The 13,973-nt window shown below is 36.6% G+C and overlaps 1 protein-coding gene across 1 annotated transcript in view; it reads left to right on the top strand.

Moving 5' to 3' along the window:
* Positions 1-13,068: 13,068 nt before the first annotated feature.
* Positions 13,069-13,973, top strand: part of LOC140171351 (kelch repeat and BTB domain-containing protein 3-like) — a 14,490-nt gene continuing 13,585 nt past the window's right edge. Inside the window, exon 1 of the mRNA XM_072194589.1 lies at positions 13,069-13,586. Coding sequence (XP_072050690.1) covers positions 13,224-13,586 — 363 coding nt within the window. The 5' untranslated portion in view covers positions 13,069-13,223. The remainder of the gene's footprint in view (positions 13,587-13,973) is intronic.

The following is a 13,973-nucleotide window of genomic DNA, read 5'->3' on the forward strand; positions in this document are numbered from 1 at the left end:
CTGGTGATCTTGAATGATCCATATCCCACAATGCAGTGCAGTATTACATTTCATACATATAGGCCTATTCTAAGTACACTTTTTAGGGGGAAAAGGGTGCAACTTTAGAACTTTTTTTTAGTCCTGTGTACAGCACCCTAAGAAATGATAGGTTATATAGAACCTTAAAGATTTAAATAGACCTATACCGACTTTCTAATTATAAGGGACTCATCACAAAGTTAAGAAAAGTAAAAAGGAGTGTTAACCCTTTTTGGTACCAAAAAATCATTTTCTTGCCTAAAGAACCTTTTTTTCTGGTCTATTAGATCTTAATGGTTTTTCAAGCTTAAAGTTTTACAAAGAACCGTTTTCTTGCCTAAAAACTCTTTTTGGTTCTACAAAGAACCCATGGAAAACCAATTGAGTCCTTTAAAGCCTAAAAGGCTACACTGAGATACAAATAATGTTCACATTACTAATAAATAATTTTTGTCACCTATTCTGCTATCTACCGAAGATAGCATACTGAAGATAGCGCAGTATACAATGTAGGCCTACTGTATGCCTATACAGTATTATCAGAATCGATTTATTTCATCGGCTTAATAATTATAAAGCGCTCCACAGACTCCGAGTATTGTACGTACAATATTGTATGTAACATAGCTACGTTATTTAATCTATTGCCATTCTATTTCCAGTAATGTTTTTAAACATTACTTAAAAGTTCTAACGAATATTTGATGACGAAAAATCGATAATATGTTACATACAATATCTAGTAGAAATATATTATCGATTTTACGTCATCAAACATTCGTTAGAACTTGAACATTACTGGAAATAGAATGGCAATAGATTAAATAACGTACATCCTACATACAATATTTCACGTACAATAAAAAGTCTGAATACTGCTTAAGACCTTGTGCAATGCGATCAATTCAATTGGCATAGGCCTAATTTTCAAATCAAAATATCCAAAACTAAACACTTCAAAATTGATCATGTAATTTGTTTTTGGATCAAAAATTGCAAACTTGCATTTTTGTCTAACTAATAACTATTGCATCATGATAACATGATTGCAACCTTTTTGTTCACATCACTGATGTCGAATAGTCATGTGACACATCCACAGCAATAATATAAATATTTACTTTTTTTAGTTACTAGTGCACCTGCAGCTGTGAGAGCCCTGATGCTGTGAGAGCACTGGCATGATAGCATTTCTGTTTGACCCCAGATGACCTTGGTGTAATTTTTTTCATGCCCCCCTCATACAAAGGATTCCACCTATCAAGTTTAAGCCCAATAGGGTAAAGTTTAAATTTAGCCCCTACATGACCTTTGACCTTGGTTGACCTCAATTTTATTTTGCGCATATATTCCCCTCGCATCAAGGATTCCACCCACCAATTTTGAGCCCGATAGGACAAAGTTTGAAATCCATGACCTTTGACCTTTGACCTCGGATGACCTCCATATAATGTTTTTCATGCTCCCCTCGTACGAAGGTTTCGACCCACCAAGTTTGAGCCCGATTGGACAAAGTTTGAAATTTGACCCCTCCGTAATGACCTTTGACCTCGGTTGACCTTGATTTTATTTCGCGCATTATATTCCCCTCCTATCAAGGATTCCACCCACCAAATTTGGGCCTGATTGGACAAAGTTTGAAATTTTGACCTTTGACCTTGACCTCCGATGACCCTCAAAACCACATGGCCAACATGCTTTTCCCAATACCTACCTATATCCAAAATGTCAGCACGATGCGTCGAAGTGCGGCGAAACGCATAGTCGGACAGACAGACAGACAGATAGATACACAGATAGACAGATAGAGACCGCTTATTATTTTATTAGTATAGATAGCCCCTACATGACCTTTGACCTCGGTTGGCCTCAATTTTGTTTTTTACGATATATTCCCCTCGTATCAAGGATTCCACCCACCAAGTTTGAGCCCGATAGGACAAAGTTTGAAATCCATGACCTTTGACCTTTGACCTCAGATGACCTCCATATAATGTTGTTCATGCTCCCCTCATACGAAGGTTTCGACCCACCAAGTTTGAGCCCGATCGGGCAAAGTTTGAAATTTGACCCCTCCGTAATGACCTTTGACCTCGGTTGACCTCGATTTTATTTCGCGCATTATAGTCCCCCTCCTATCAAGGATTCCACCCACCAAGTTTGGGCCCGATCGGACAAAGTTTGAAACTTTGACCTTGACTTCCGATGACCTTCAAAACCACATGGCCAACATGCTTTTCCCAATACCTATCTATATCCCACATTTCAGCACGATGCGTCGAAGTGCGGCGAAACGCATAGCCGGACAGACAGACAGACAGACAGATAGATAGATAGATAGATAGACAGATAGAGACCGCTTATTATTTTATTAGTATAGATAGATTTCAAATATTTATTGGGAAAATGATTAAAACTGATCACACAAAAATAATTATGTAGTTTTCATTATCAACTCACGTCACTTTTGGACATAAATTGGGCCGGAATAAACAAAAATCCGTTTTCCCTATGTACACGGACGGTGGGCGGGGCGGAATCCGAGGCCTGCTGCTGGCCATCATTCATGAGCTATAATCACTCACCATTCCTGATATCGAGCTATGTGAGACCCCGGATATCAAGAAAGGACGCACCGTTTTGCGCATGCGCATAGTAGTGATTTCCCGACTTTGAGCATGCTCATTTCAGTGATATCTCGACTTTGCGCACGTAATTAATTAAGATGCGCATTTGAACGAATTCCCTAGTTTGCGCAGCCGAATTTCCGATTTTGAGCAGCGTGCGCAAACTGGGAATTTCTTTGATATGCGCATGCTCAAACAGCCGAATTTCCGAGTTTGAGCAGCCTGCGCAAACTAGGAATTTTATGAGCATGAACGTATGGAGCGAAGTCAACACTGATCACGGACGGTACAACTGTCAAAACGGTGGAAATTATTGCTCTGAAGATTTAATTTTGCTTTCTATCATCAGAATTGTATATTATTAGCAGTAGTAGTAGTATCAGTATTATTATTATTATTATTATTAGTGTTATTATTATTATTATTATTATTATTAGGCCTATTATTATTATTATTATTATTATTATTATTATTATTATTATTATTATTATATTATTATTATTATTATTAGTGTTATTAATATTATTATAAATATACTGTGGTTTTATTATTGATATTAGCCGGACTATTTGTATTATAATAAAAGTCACATTGGAGAATTTAATTTGTTTATAATATTATTCTCTTTCTTCTGTTACTTATGTATATTTATAATGTATCTTTTATCTATTTATAGGCTGTTTATTTATTTATTATCATAACATATTTTATCATTTATTGATTTATTATTATTTACTTAGTTGTTCATCTAACAAAATAAGTACCTTTTTGGGGAACTATATTGGTTATAAATAATAATAAAATAATGACAAACGATACAGGAAAGGATATCATAACAATTGTCCACTTGACAAGGTGATTAGCGCAATGTCACGTTATATAATAGGAACAATAGCTGAATGGCTAGGATATTGAATTCTTTGGTATTAATCATTGACTGGTGTGCTATTATTAATCAATGGAATCTGTATAATATATATATATATAAAATCAATGGATTCTATAATTTAACCAGATTCTTATCATTGATAAAAAAAATTAAAATCAGCCATCTTTCTTTTGTATGAAAATGTTTAATAAATCATAGACACGGTAACACCATGGCTGTCGAAAGATTTAAAAAAAGTTTAAAATGAAATCACACTTCTAAGCCCCTATATCACTAAACTTGAATGTTTAACATGTTTGAGTATATTGAGGGATAGTGCTTATAGCACTAAGAAAAAAAAGAAGGAAGGAAGAAAGAAACTTGCGGAATAAAAAAAAAAAAGATGGGTTCCCTGTCCATTCAGTCTTTCCGATATCCCGATTTTAGATGAAAAGAAAGGAAACAAACGAATCCGCCCTTGAAAATATAATAATTAGTCCGATTTTAGATGAAAAGAAAGGAAGAAAAACAAATGAAAGAAAAAGAAAATCAGTTCAAAACTGTTTAATATTATACAATAACTCATAACATCCATGCTAAAAAGACAAAACAATGTTTTGCTAAAACATATGGAATAAAATTATAAGAAAGTCACTGAAAGAGAAAAACAAATAAGAAAGAAATATAATTTTCTAATTTGCAAATTTGATAAGTATATTGAGGGATAGTGTTTAGAAAGAACGAAAAAACACGCGAAAAAAGACAAAGCAATGTTTTGTCAAAAAATGTGGAATAAAAAGAAAGTCACTGAGAGAGTGAAAACAAATAAGAAATATAATTTAATTTTCTAATTTGAAAAAGAAAGTCACCCCTTTACAAAGATCTTAATTAATTATCCAATTAAAGGGTGCTATTATACAGTCTACAGCCTGACCATGCACACGGCATAAAACGACCAACTTCTGTGCTTCCAAATCTGGGTATTTGATATACCCAGATATGGAAGACCTATGTGGGCGCGTGAACAGGAAAAATAACGAGTTATGAAATATATATATTATCACAAAACGCATTATATAATGCAATCACTTTGTAAACATGTTTGAATGCTGAACATGTTTGAGTATTTTGAAGGGTAGTTTTTAAAAAGAAAGAAAAAAAAACGCACCAAAAAGACAAAGCAATGTTTTGTTAAAAATGTGGACTAAAAGTAAAAGAAAGTCACTGAAAGAAAGAAAACAAATAAGAAAGAAATATATTTTATTTTTTTCTTATTTGAAAAAGAAAGTCACCCCTTTACAAAGATCTTAATTAATTATCTAATTAAAGGATGCTATTATACAGTCTACAGCCTGACCATGCACACGGCATAAAACGACCAACTTCTGTGCTTCCAAATCTGGGTATTTGATATACCCAGATATGGAAGACCTATGTGGGCGCGTGAACAGAAAAATAACGAGTTATGAAGTTTAAAATGAAATATATATATTATCACTAAACGCATTATATAATGCAATCACTTTGTAAACATGTTTGAATGCTGAACATGTTGGAGTATAGGGATAGTTTTTAGAAAGAATGACAAAAAAACACGCTAAAATTTTTCCACCTAGTAGAATTTGGAAGACATTTGCATACCCCACTCAATTAACAAACTTTCCTCTTTGAAAAATGTATACGGGTCTGTAGGAAGCGGCCATATAATTATTTCCAATTTGCATGCAATGCAAGAATAAGAATTTATATACGAAACTAACTATAAATTGCACACAGGTGACAAATGGAGCAGAAACTGTGTCAAATTATGTCAATCACTAATTATATCTTGTCTCATATCATATGAGAACTGTTATATCAGGCTCAAATATCTAGTGGCCCGTCGGGTCAGCATTGTTGGAAGTTATACTGGCCCAATGCAAAATCCACTGGCGCAGGGCCACCGGACCAGGGCCGGACCACCGCTTAAATCTGTCCCTATACGGGTGAAACTGATAATTGATAATTTAGTTATTATCAAATTTACATTCTAAAGTTATTATGTAGGTCTACAGGCGAATGCCATGTTGCATTCGTGACGTGAAAATACTATTATTCAACAAAGAATTAGGCCTGGTTTATAAGCGCTTCGACCATGTTGACCGTGTCCAAACAGGGATTTCCCTTTTAATAAAGGAGCACCGCGCAGTACAACGCAATGCCGCATGTAAAATAGGCCTATATTCAAAATAGCTGTCAATCATCAGAATAGTTAGTACCCCTTTTCATGATTAATATTATAATAAATATAATATAGGTGTGGTGTTTGCTAGAAATCAGTAATTTGCAAAGACAAAAAGACAATCAGGGGGTTACCAGCCTTTAATTTATGCAAAATTGACCATTAATGGCCAAGTTGACCTTCCCATTTTCGGCTTGCGGCTAATCACGGCGTATTATACAATTGTATGACTTACCGAAATATGTTAATCCCTTTAATCAACATTGATTTGACAATGATTGACAGACGAAACATAGATTAATTATATCTGTCAATCATTTGCATATCGTAATTTTGGTTTTACTTTTTTTTATAGGCCTCATGAAAGAAATAAAGAAAGAAAGAACATTATAAATATTTGAACTTGACAATCTTTTAAAAATTGTGATTTGACCATAAATGATCAAAAAACAGGAGTGTGCTTTGTTAGGTAAATATAGGACCTGTATAATAGTTGATGAGGCGTTTGTGATGCCAGTTACATAGTGAGCTCAAAAGGTACTTTTCCGCATTATGCGCTCAACATCTATCATATGCGCACAACAACTTCAGCATGAGGCAAGGTTGAAAAACATTACACGATCGCAGGCCTACATTATGAATTCATCTCTTGACCCCAGGCTCTGACAGCTTTATAAGAAAGAAATAAATAAAAGAAAGAAATAAAGAAATAAACATAAGAAAGAAGGACACTTGAAGACCTGAGCGCAAGAAGACTGTAAGTCCACTTGGCCCCTCAACATGTATACACTAAAGTTGCGTAAGTTTCGTATAGTTTGGTAATGTTTTATACATGTTCAGGGTGCAAAACAAATCTTTCACAACCTTTCATGATGTTTTCACCCTGGAACATGTATTAAACATTATAAAACCCTAAGAAACTATACGTAACTTTTGTGTATACATGTTGAGGTGCCAAGTGGACTTACGGTCTTCTTGCGCTCAGGTCTTCACTTGGTGAAAGAAATCAAAGAATCAGAGGCCGGCTTTGAGCTTTTCACCAAATGACCCTATGTTAAAATAATGTGGTGCAAGATATATAGTGTTTAGCAGTGCAGTTTTCAACACATTTATCCCATCGTATTGGAAGAGAGAATCAGGTATCATGCCAGCCTGATCGTGCAAACGATAAACTGGGTCACTAGCTTCCAAATCTGAGTGTTTGATATACCTAGATATATAGGGAAGACCTATTATGTGGGCGCGTGAACAGGAAAAATAACGAATTCTGGAGTTTAAAATAAAATCAAAACCGGCCCTATATCACTAAACACGTTATTGTCGATCAATTCGTAAACATAATTAAATGCTAAACAAGAAAGATTTCCTTGTCTATTCCGGTGATTTCAAACATTAAGTTGACCGATTCCAATTGAAGCTTTGACATTGTTTAGACATTATAAATAATGTCAAAAATCCGCATGAGGCAGTGTTGAAAAACATTAAAACGATCGTAGGCCTACATTTAATGACTTCATCTCTTGACCCCGGGCTCATGACAGTTGCACACCATTATCAAATTGAAGGAGAAAAGAAAGATAGAAAGAAAGAGAAATAGAAAGAAAGAAAAAAAAAATTAAGAAAGAAAAACAGAAATTTAAGAAAGAAAGAAAAGAAATTAAAAAAATAATCAAAGACAGAAATTAAAGAAAAGAAAGCACCTTTATGGAAAGAAACTTAAGAAAGAAGGACACTCGAGGAAAGAATTGGAGGATTTGAGCTTTTCACCAAATGACCCTGCATGTACGTATAGTATACTAGGCTATATAGGCCTAATATATTGAGCTGTAACCAATGACCGAGGAACTCATCACAGTGTGAGGAGGAGATGGTCCAGAACGCCGATGTAACCTGTCAATCTTAATTATGTCATGGCCCTGAAAAAACCCAAAATAGTATGTTTTAGACCATGGTCTAAATATGCACAACTTTGCATTTGTTCCAATACGTATGCTCCTTTAAGAAAGGACTCACAGGAAAGGATATACAATATAGACTTTTAGCATTTCAAAACTTTAAAAGAAGGACTCAAATCCTCTGAACATGCTGAAAGAGTCAGAGGATTTGAGCTTTTCACCAAATGACCCTATACTATACTACACTCCTCAAAAAGATCAGATGAAAAATGATCAGCATTTTTTAAAACAAAGGATATAATGATAATATTATTGATAATTGTGCTTGATCTTTCAAAAGGCAAAGTAGCATAGGGCCTAAAAGTAGGCCCTATAAGACTCGTGATCATGACATGACACTCGGCTAAGCAAACTTGACTTTCAGTACGTGCGTTTTTCACACAATCAGAAATTATATGGTTATAATGATGCATCATATCACACTATAGCCTATACACAAATCGGATAATCCACTAAGTATTTTGAAATGAAATGCTCAAATAATATTATAAATACAGATATCGATAATAACTCAAAAAAAGCCTGCATGACAAGGTATTAAAGTGAAATAACCCTTCTGGCTATTTTAGTCTGAATATGACATTATCTCTATATTTCACTATCCAACATTTAGGCCTACCGGCTATTTCATCAAAAGACTCGACTATAAACCTGTAAACCTCGGCATGCATAGATGTAGGCATAGGGAGTGGGGGTATTTGTGTGTAGGCCCACTATACTGGTCCCGGGATAGGGCCTATATATATATATGATACCGTATATCAAAATGAATCGATGCACGCAAACGGTACTGTTTCTTGTTTTGTTAAAAAAAAAATTTGTTCTTAACAATTTGCCATTCGTACCGTATATTCTTTGAACGTCATCAGAGCTTTCAACATGGTTGAAATAATTATACTAATTTATTTATTTATAAAAACGACTGCAAAAAGAGACTAGGTCGTGCGCAAACTAGGAAATTCCCATGAATGCGCAGATGCTCAAAACATAGATTTCCCGAGTTTGAGCATGATGCGCAAAACATAGATTTCCCGAGTTTGAGCATGATGCGCAAACTCAGGAAATCCCAAAAGGACGCAGCTTTTAAGAGCTGCGCATATCAAGGAATTGCTGGGTTTGAGCAGCTTTGGGATGCGCAAACTCATGATATCACCATTTCCCGCATGCGCATTTTTCTGCGTAAACTCATGAAATACGGTATATTACATACATGTGATATCAGCAGGGTCTGTCATGCAGCAGGCTTGTTTTAATAGCATCCCCTGTTATTTTTCTGCCTCCGCAGGAGGTAGTATGCTTTGAAATTTACACCTAAAATGCCGCACATTGCGCGGCATGTAGGCCGATTGTACAAATTTATATTCTGACAAGTACTCTAATTTCCGCCCAATATCGAGAGCCCAATATATATCCCCCACCTCTTTGCGCCATACATAAATTCGCCTATCGCCATTTCCGAATGTTCAAAAAGGTAATCACGCTTCCTCAGCATGTGCAATAAATTAGCATTAAAATTAATCTTATTCTATAGGGATTCTAGAAACGCCTAGCACGTGGCGCCAATGGCGTGGGTCTATCAAGTTAATGAATTATGCATTAGAATATTTTCAAACTCATATGTTGTATAATTGAAGACCGAATTAAAAAAAGACTAGCTTGCGTATGCCGTCCTGTAAACCAGACCAAAAATGCCATACTGCGCAGGTCAGCAACCAATCACGGCGCGCCTTTGTCATGACGTCAGACGCAAACTAGTCTTTTTTAATTCGGTCTTTAATTATAGGTTGTAACCTCAGCGCTCATCAGCAGCCACACCACCTCAATGCCTTCGGTGTGATCAGCAGCTTTATCGTTGAAGACAAGTTGGAAAACCGTTATGCTGTGGCAATGGGAATACACCTCAAACAAGGTTTAATTTCATGATTACATGAAACCTGATTATTAATGCAAAAACTTTGGCTGGAGAAGTTGAAGCTGACGTTCATGGCGACACTTTGGATGTGATAATTTGACATCATGGATTGTTTTGTGCAAAATTGGAGGTATTTTTGTGCCACGGCGAGTCAGCAGACCGACTGGCATGCATGCTAGGCTCGACTAGGCCACAATCATGATCCGATGCATTTGAACTGCAATGTATGGTATGATACGCCTAGTCGCGCCTATGGCCGGCTTCATTGCTGCCCGGGCATTGCTGTTCAAATACATGTACTAAAGTATTGCAATTTTATTGCGTTGATATAATTCGGAATAATTCGTTTTAAAGTATTTGCTTCCCCAATTCCCATGCGTGGTTGTGTTTTATGTTCTACTGAGTACTGTTGCAATATTTTTGCATGCATACCCATGACCGTTTCAAGACTTTGACTGAGAAATTTGCTTTTTGTTTGTTAAGATAAAAATCAAAAAATAAAATGCAAGAATCATCTTTCCCAACACAATACTTCTTACAAACAAGGTGTTGATATTGGCCCTTTCGATGCAAGACAAAGCACAAATGAAGGAAACAAAACAAAACAATGTTTTTTATTTTTTATTCAATTACACATACAAAAGAGTAATGACCTATAAAAAGACCCCCCTAAATATAATAATATTAATATTATTTTAGTCCTGAATACAAAATATAATAAACAAGCATTAAAAAAATCTGAAACGTTACAATCGTAATTTTCAGTCAAAAAATCCACGAGAAATGACTCTTGATAGGGGCCTACAACTTAGGCATATATGCATTTAAAAACAGAAACGGCTGCCTGCATCTGGAACTCTTCATATCTGAAAGTTTGAAGGTCTTATTTCATACATCAGAATTATCTGCAAGATTGCAAGATGGCTTTAGGTGACCGTGGCCCTATTGGCTAATGCACAAATTTAGATTTTCTTTCTATTTAAATAATATGTTAAAGCTTATGCCCTGTAGATTACATTCGGTTCTTGAGATATGGCCTGTCAAAATGGTGCGAACCCAAAACAAAAAATTGGCAACAACTTTCTTTTTATTTTCTATATTTTGACAAGTCCAGTTGCCAGATGATTTTCTAATTACATGTATGAATTATGCAAAGTAAAGATTTCAGATACAATTAAAAGAGCTATAGTAGGCCTACTGAGGCATGGTACATGGGTAGAACACACACTGTAGACCTACTACAAAATTACGGTTGCGTTTTGGCAAATTTCAATTTGCATAATTAATTTGGGCCACTTATTAGAAAAGTTGATTAGGGCCCTAATTAATTATGCAAATGGAAATTACATGGAAAAAACATTCATGGGTTTTATATCTTATTTTGTAGCCGATCTGAACATTCTACTTTGTACAATTCTTGCATATAGAATTAGAAAATAAGGCCTACCTGACATCATTGCATATCAAAAATAAAAGAAATTTGTTGCCAACTTCTTGGTTTCGCGCCATTTTGACAGGCCATATATTTTGGTAACCGAATATCCGATTAAAATAAAATTTTCAGTCTTGTAATCAGGAGAGAATGGACTCACATATTTCAATCAGACAAAAATCTATATCCAATAGCGTTACCTTAAAGCTAACATTATAAGTGTCTCCTTAACTAATAACAAAAGGTGCCCACTGGTATCTTGGAGGCATTGTCTTTTTTAAAGACATTTCTTGTTCATGATGAGACAATAATTTTAAAAACGATGGCGCTATTGCAGAAGAACAGATGATGGTGGATGCGATATCGCTATTTTTGACGTCGCCATTGGATTAACACATAATCATGAAATGTTCACAAACAATTCTAAATTTGTTATGTGGTGTCAAAGCAAAATTATCTTACTCTAAAACCGTTGGGGTTCTGCAAAGTACCCCACTGCAAGTATGTTAATAATCGCTAACCGTGTACTGTGAATGGGGCTGTCAGCCCTGTATCTTCGCCAGCCTCGTACGTCCGTGTTGCGTGTCCTATGCCGCCTGCAAATGTCCTCCAGGTGTCCTATTCAGGACGCTGACCACCAAATAAACATCTCAATTGAAAAACACGTAAAAATCAACATTTTTAAGCGGCGTTTCTAGACTTGATCAGTTGATCGGTATTGAAATCAGTCTTTTTGACTCCCTACTTTTTGATTATCAAATATTTTATGACCTCTATTTTCTTTGCAAAAATGTATGACCCCTTAGGACCCTACTTCCGAAGAAAATGATAGCCCACTTACCGTACTTATATTAGCCAATTTAGGCCTACTAATTGAAATCAAGGTATAATATTGCCTGCCTAATTCCCGAAACGTTGGGGGGGGGGGGGCCAAATGTACATAGTCCTATATTATATTATAAACCTGTAGGCCTACGTCCCGCTGCCCTCCCCCCCCGGATTGAAGCCCATGATGCCTTGTCACAGAAAAGGAACATTATGAGATAGGCCTACTTTTTGATTTTTTTTAGCATTTTCAATATTTCTCATCACAGGATCACCCCACCCAGCCAGGTACTATTTGAGCACATTTGCCATTTACTATAATTATACACGTAATCACCGTAGACCAAAAAATGTTACAAGCTAGAATCAATATCATAAAGCGGGCACCATTATAAAATAATTTGAATGTCTGAGATAGGCTTAGGAAACGGGCCGGCCGGGGGGGGGGAGGCTCAGCAATAATCCTGAAGCTAAAAAATTGTGATAAAATAGAGGGAAATGGGTGCTTGTGACCTATATTAATTTGTAAAATTTTCTTACCCCTTGGGCACTCCCAAATACCAGGAGTTTCAATTATTGGAACTGGGGGTCCCAAATATGTTGGTGAAAGGAGTCAATATTTTTACGACCCCCGTATCTTGGGACGAAAATTTTATAAACCCCCCTCCGCTTACACAGACTCGGATTGCGGAACAAAGGCACGGAGCACACCAAAACTTGGATAAAGTGTATGGAGTGCGCTCAAATTCTGATCGTAAGTGTAAATAATGTGCACGCATGCAAAAAAAAAAAATTTTGAGTCACCAGCCCTTAATAATTCTAACCCCTATTTTGGGTATTAAAAGCTATAACTCCCCCCTCTTTTGGTCTAAAAATTCTGTATATTGGGACAATCCACCCCCCCCCCTCCCGAAGAAAATAATAGCCCCCAATGTTGAAAATCTTCCTAAGCCAATGCATAGGGTCACTGGGTAGTGGCATTAGGCCTACCCCAGAAATTTTAAAGAGTGAAATGGTTAATGGGGAAGGAGTAAAGTGTCTAAATGACTAAAATCTGAGACGAATATACCTAAGGTATATACCTTAGTATATTCGTCTCAGCTAAAATTGACGACTATCATGCAACGTGAAGGCAGGCGTGAAGGATTGCAGATAAAAAAAAGGCGCCGCCAGAGGCCAGAAGGATTCAGGCTACAGCCATACAGTGACAGAGTGCTCCTGCAGAAAAGGAGGGATTTACACCCAACACAACAGAGCAAACAAATGGCAGCCTACATGATACAAAGTAACCGCGCGAAAAATTAGAAGCTTACCGTGTTATGCTAGAAATTACGGCATTGTTAGCCTAAAAGGTGTATCAATATGGCGGCAAATACGGCCCATTTAATAGAGTTGACATCAGTTCTCAATGATCTGCGCAGTAAAGCGGCATTACATGATTTTACGATTATCATTGGCGGCAAACGACGTGGCAAGAAATTCCCAACACATCGAGTTATTCTGGCCGCTGCAAGTGATTACTTCAACACGCTGTTTCTATCTGAACATTTTAAAGAAAACGATAAAGACGAGGTAGTTTTGAAGCATACAGACTGCTCATCGCCAGACGTATTTGAGATTGTTCTGGAGTTCATTTACACTGGGAAGTCAGATGGTGTAACCAAAGAGAATTGCTTTGATGTTCTTGCTGCAGCTTGCTATTTGCAGATTAAATACTTGATAAAGGTAGGCTACATTATAAGCATAGTTATGGGCACTATTATATAGCTCAGTTGGGCCATCTAAAATGCTGGTTTCATAATTTCCTGCCGCTTTAACGCTGTGAAGATGCACAGTCAGTCAGTCACAGTTGACTCGCACCAGAAACGCTAGTGGTGACCAGCGTGCGGCAGCAAGCTCCACCCCTTTGCCCAAGCGGCAGCACTGCTGGGAGTTGAATTCAACTCAACTTGGAAGTTGGAGCGGTGCCGCTCTGACATGTGAGAACAAAATACGATTTTGGAGCAGTGCTTAGCGGCAACAGTGGCTTTCAGAGCGGGTTTCAGAGTCATGCCGCTGCTACTCAGCGATGTGCCACTCCGCTTGCAGTATTACACAGGGGTAACACTAGGT

Source organism: Amphiura filiformis, chromosome 15 (assembly GCF_039555335.1).
Source record: "Amphiura filiformis chromosome 15, Afil_fr2py, whole genome shotgun sequence".
Classification (NCBI taxonomy): domain Eukaryota; kingdom Metazoa; phylum Echinodermata; class Ophiuroidea; order Amphilepidida; family Amphiuridae; genus Amphiura; species Amphiura filiformis.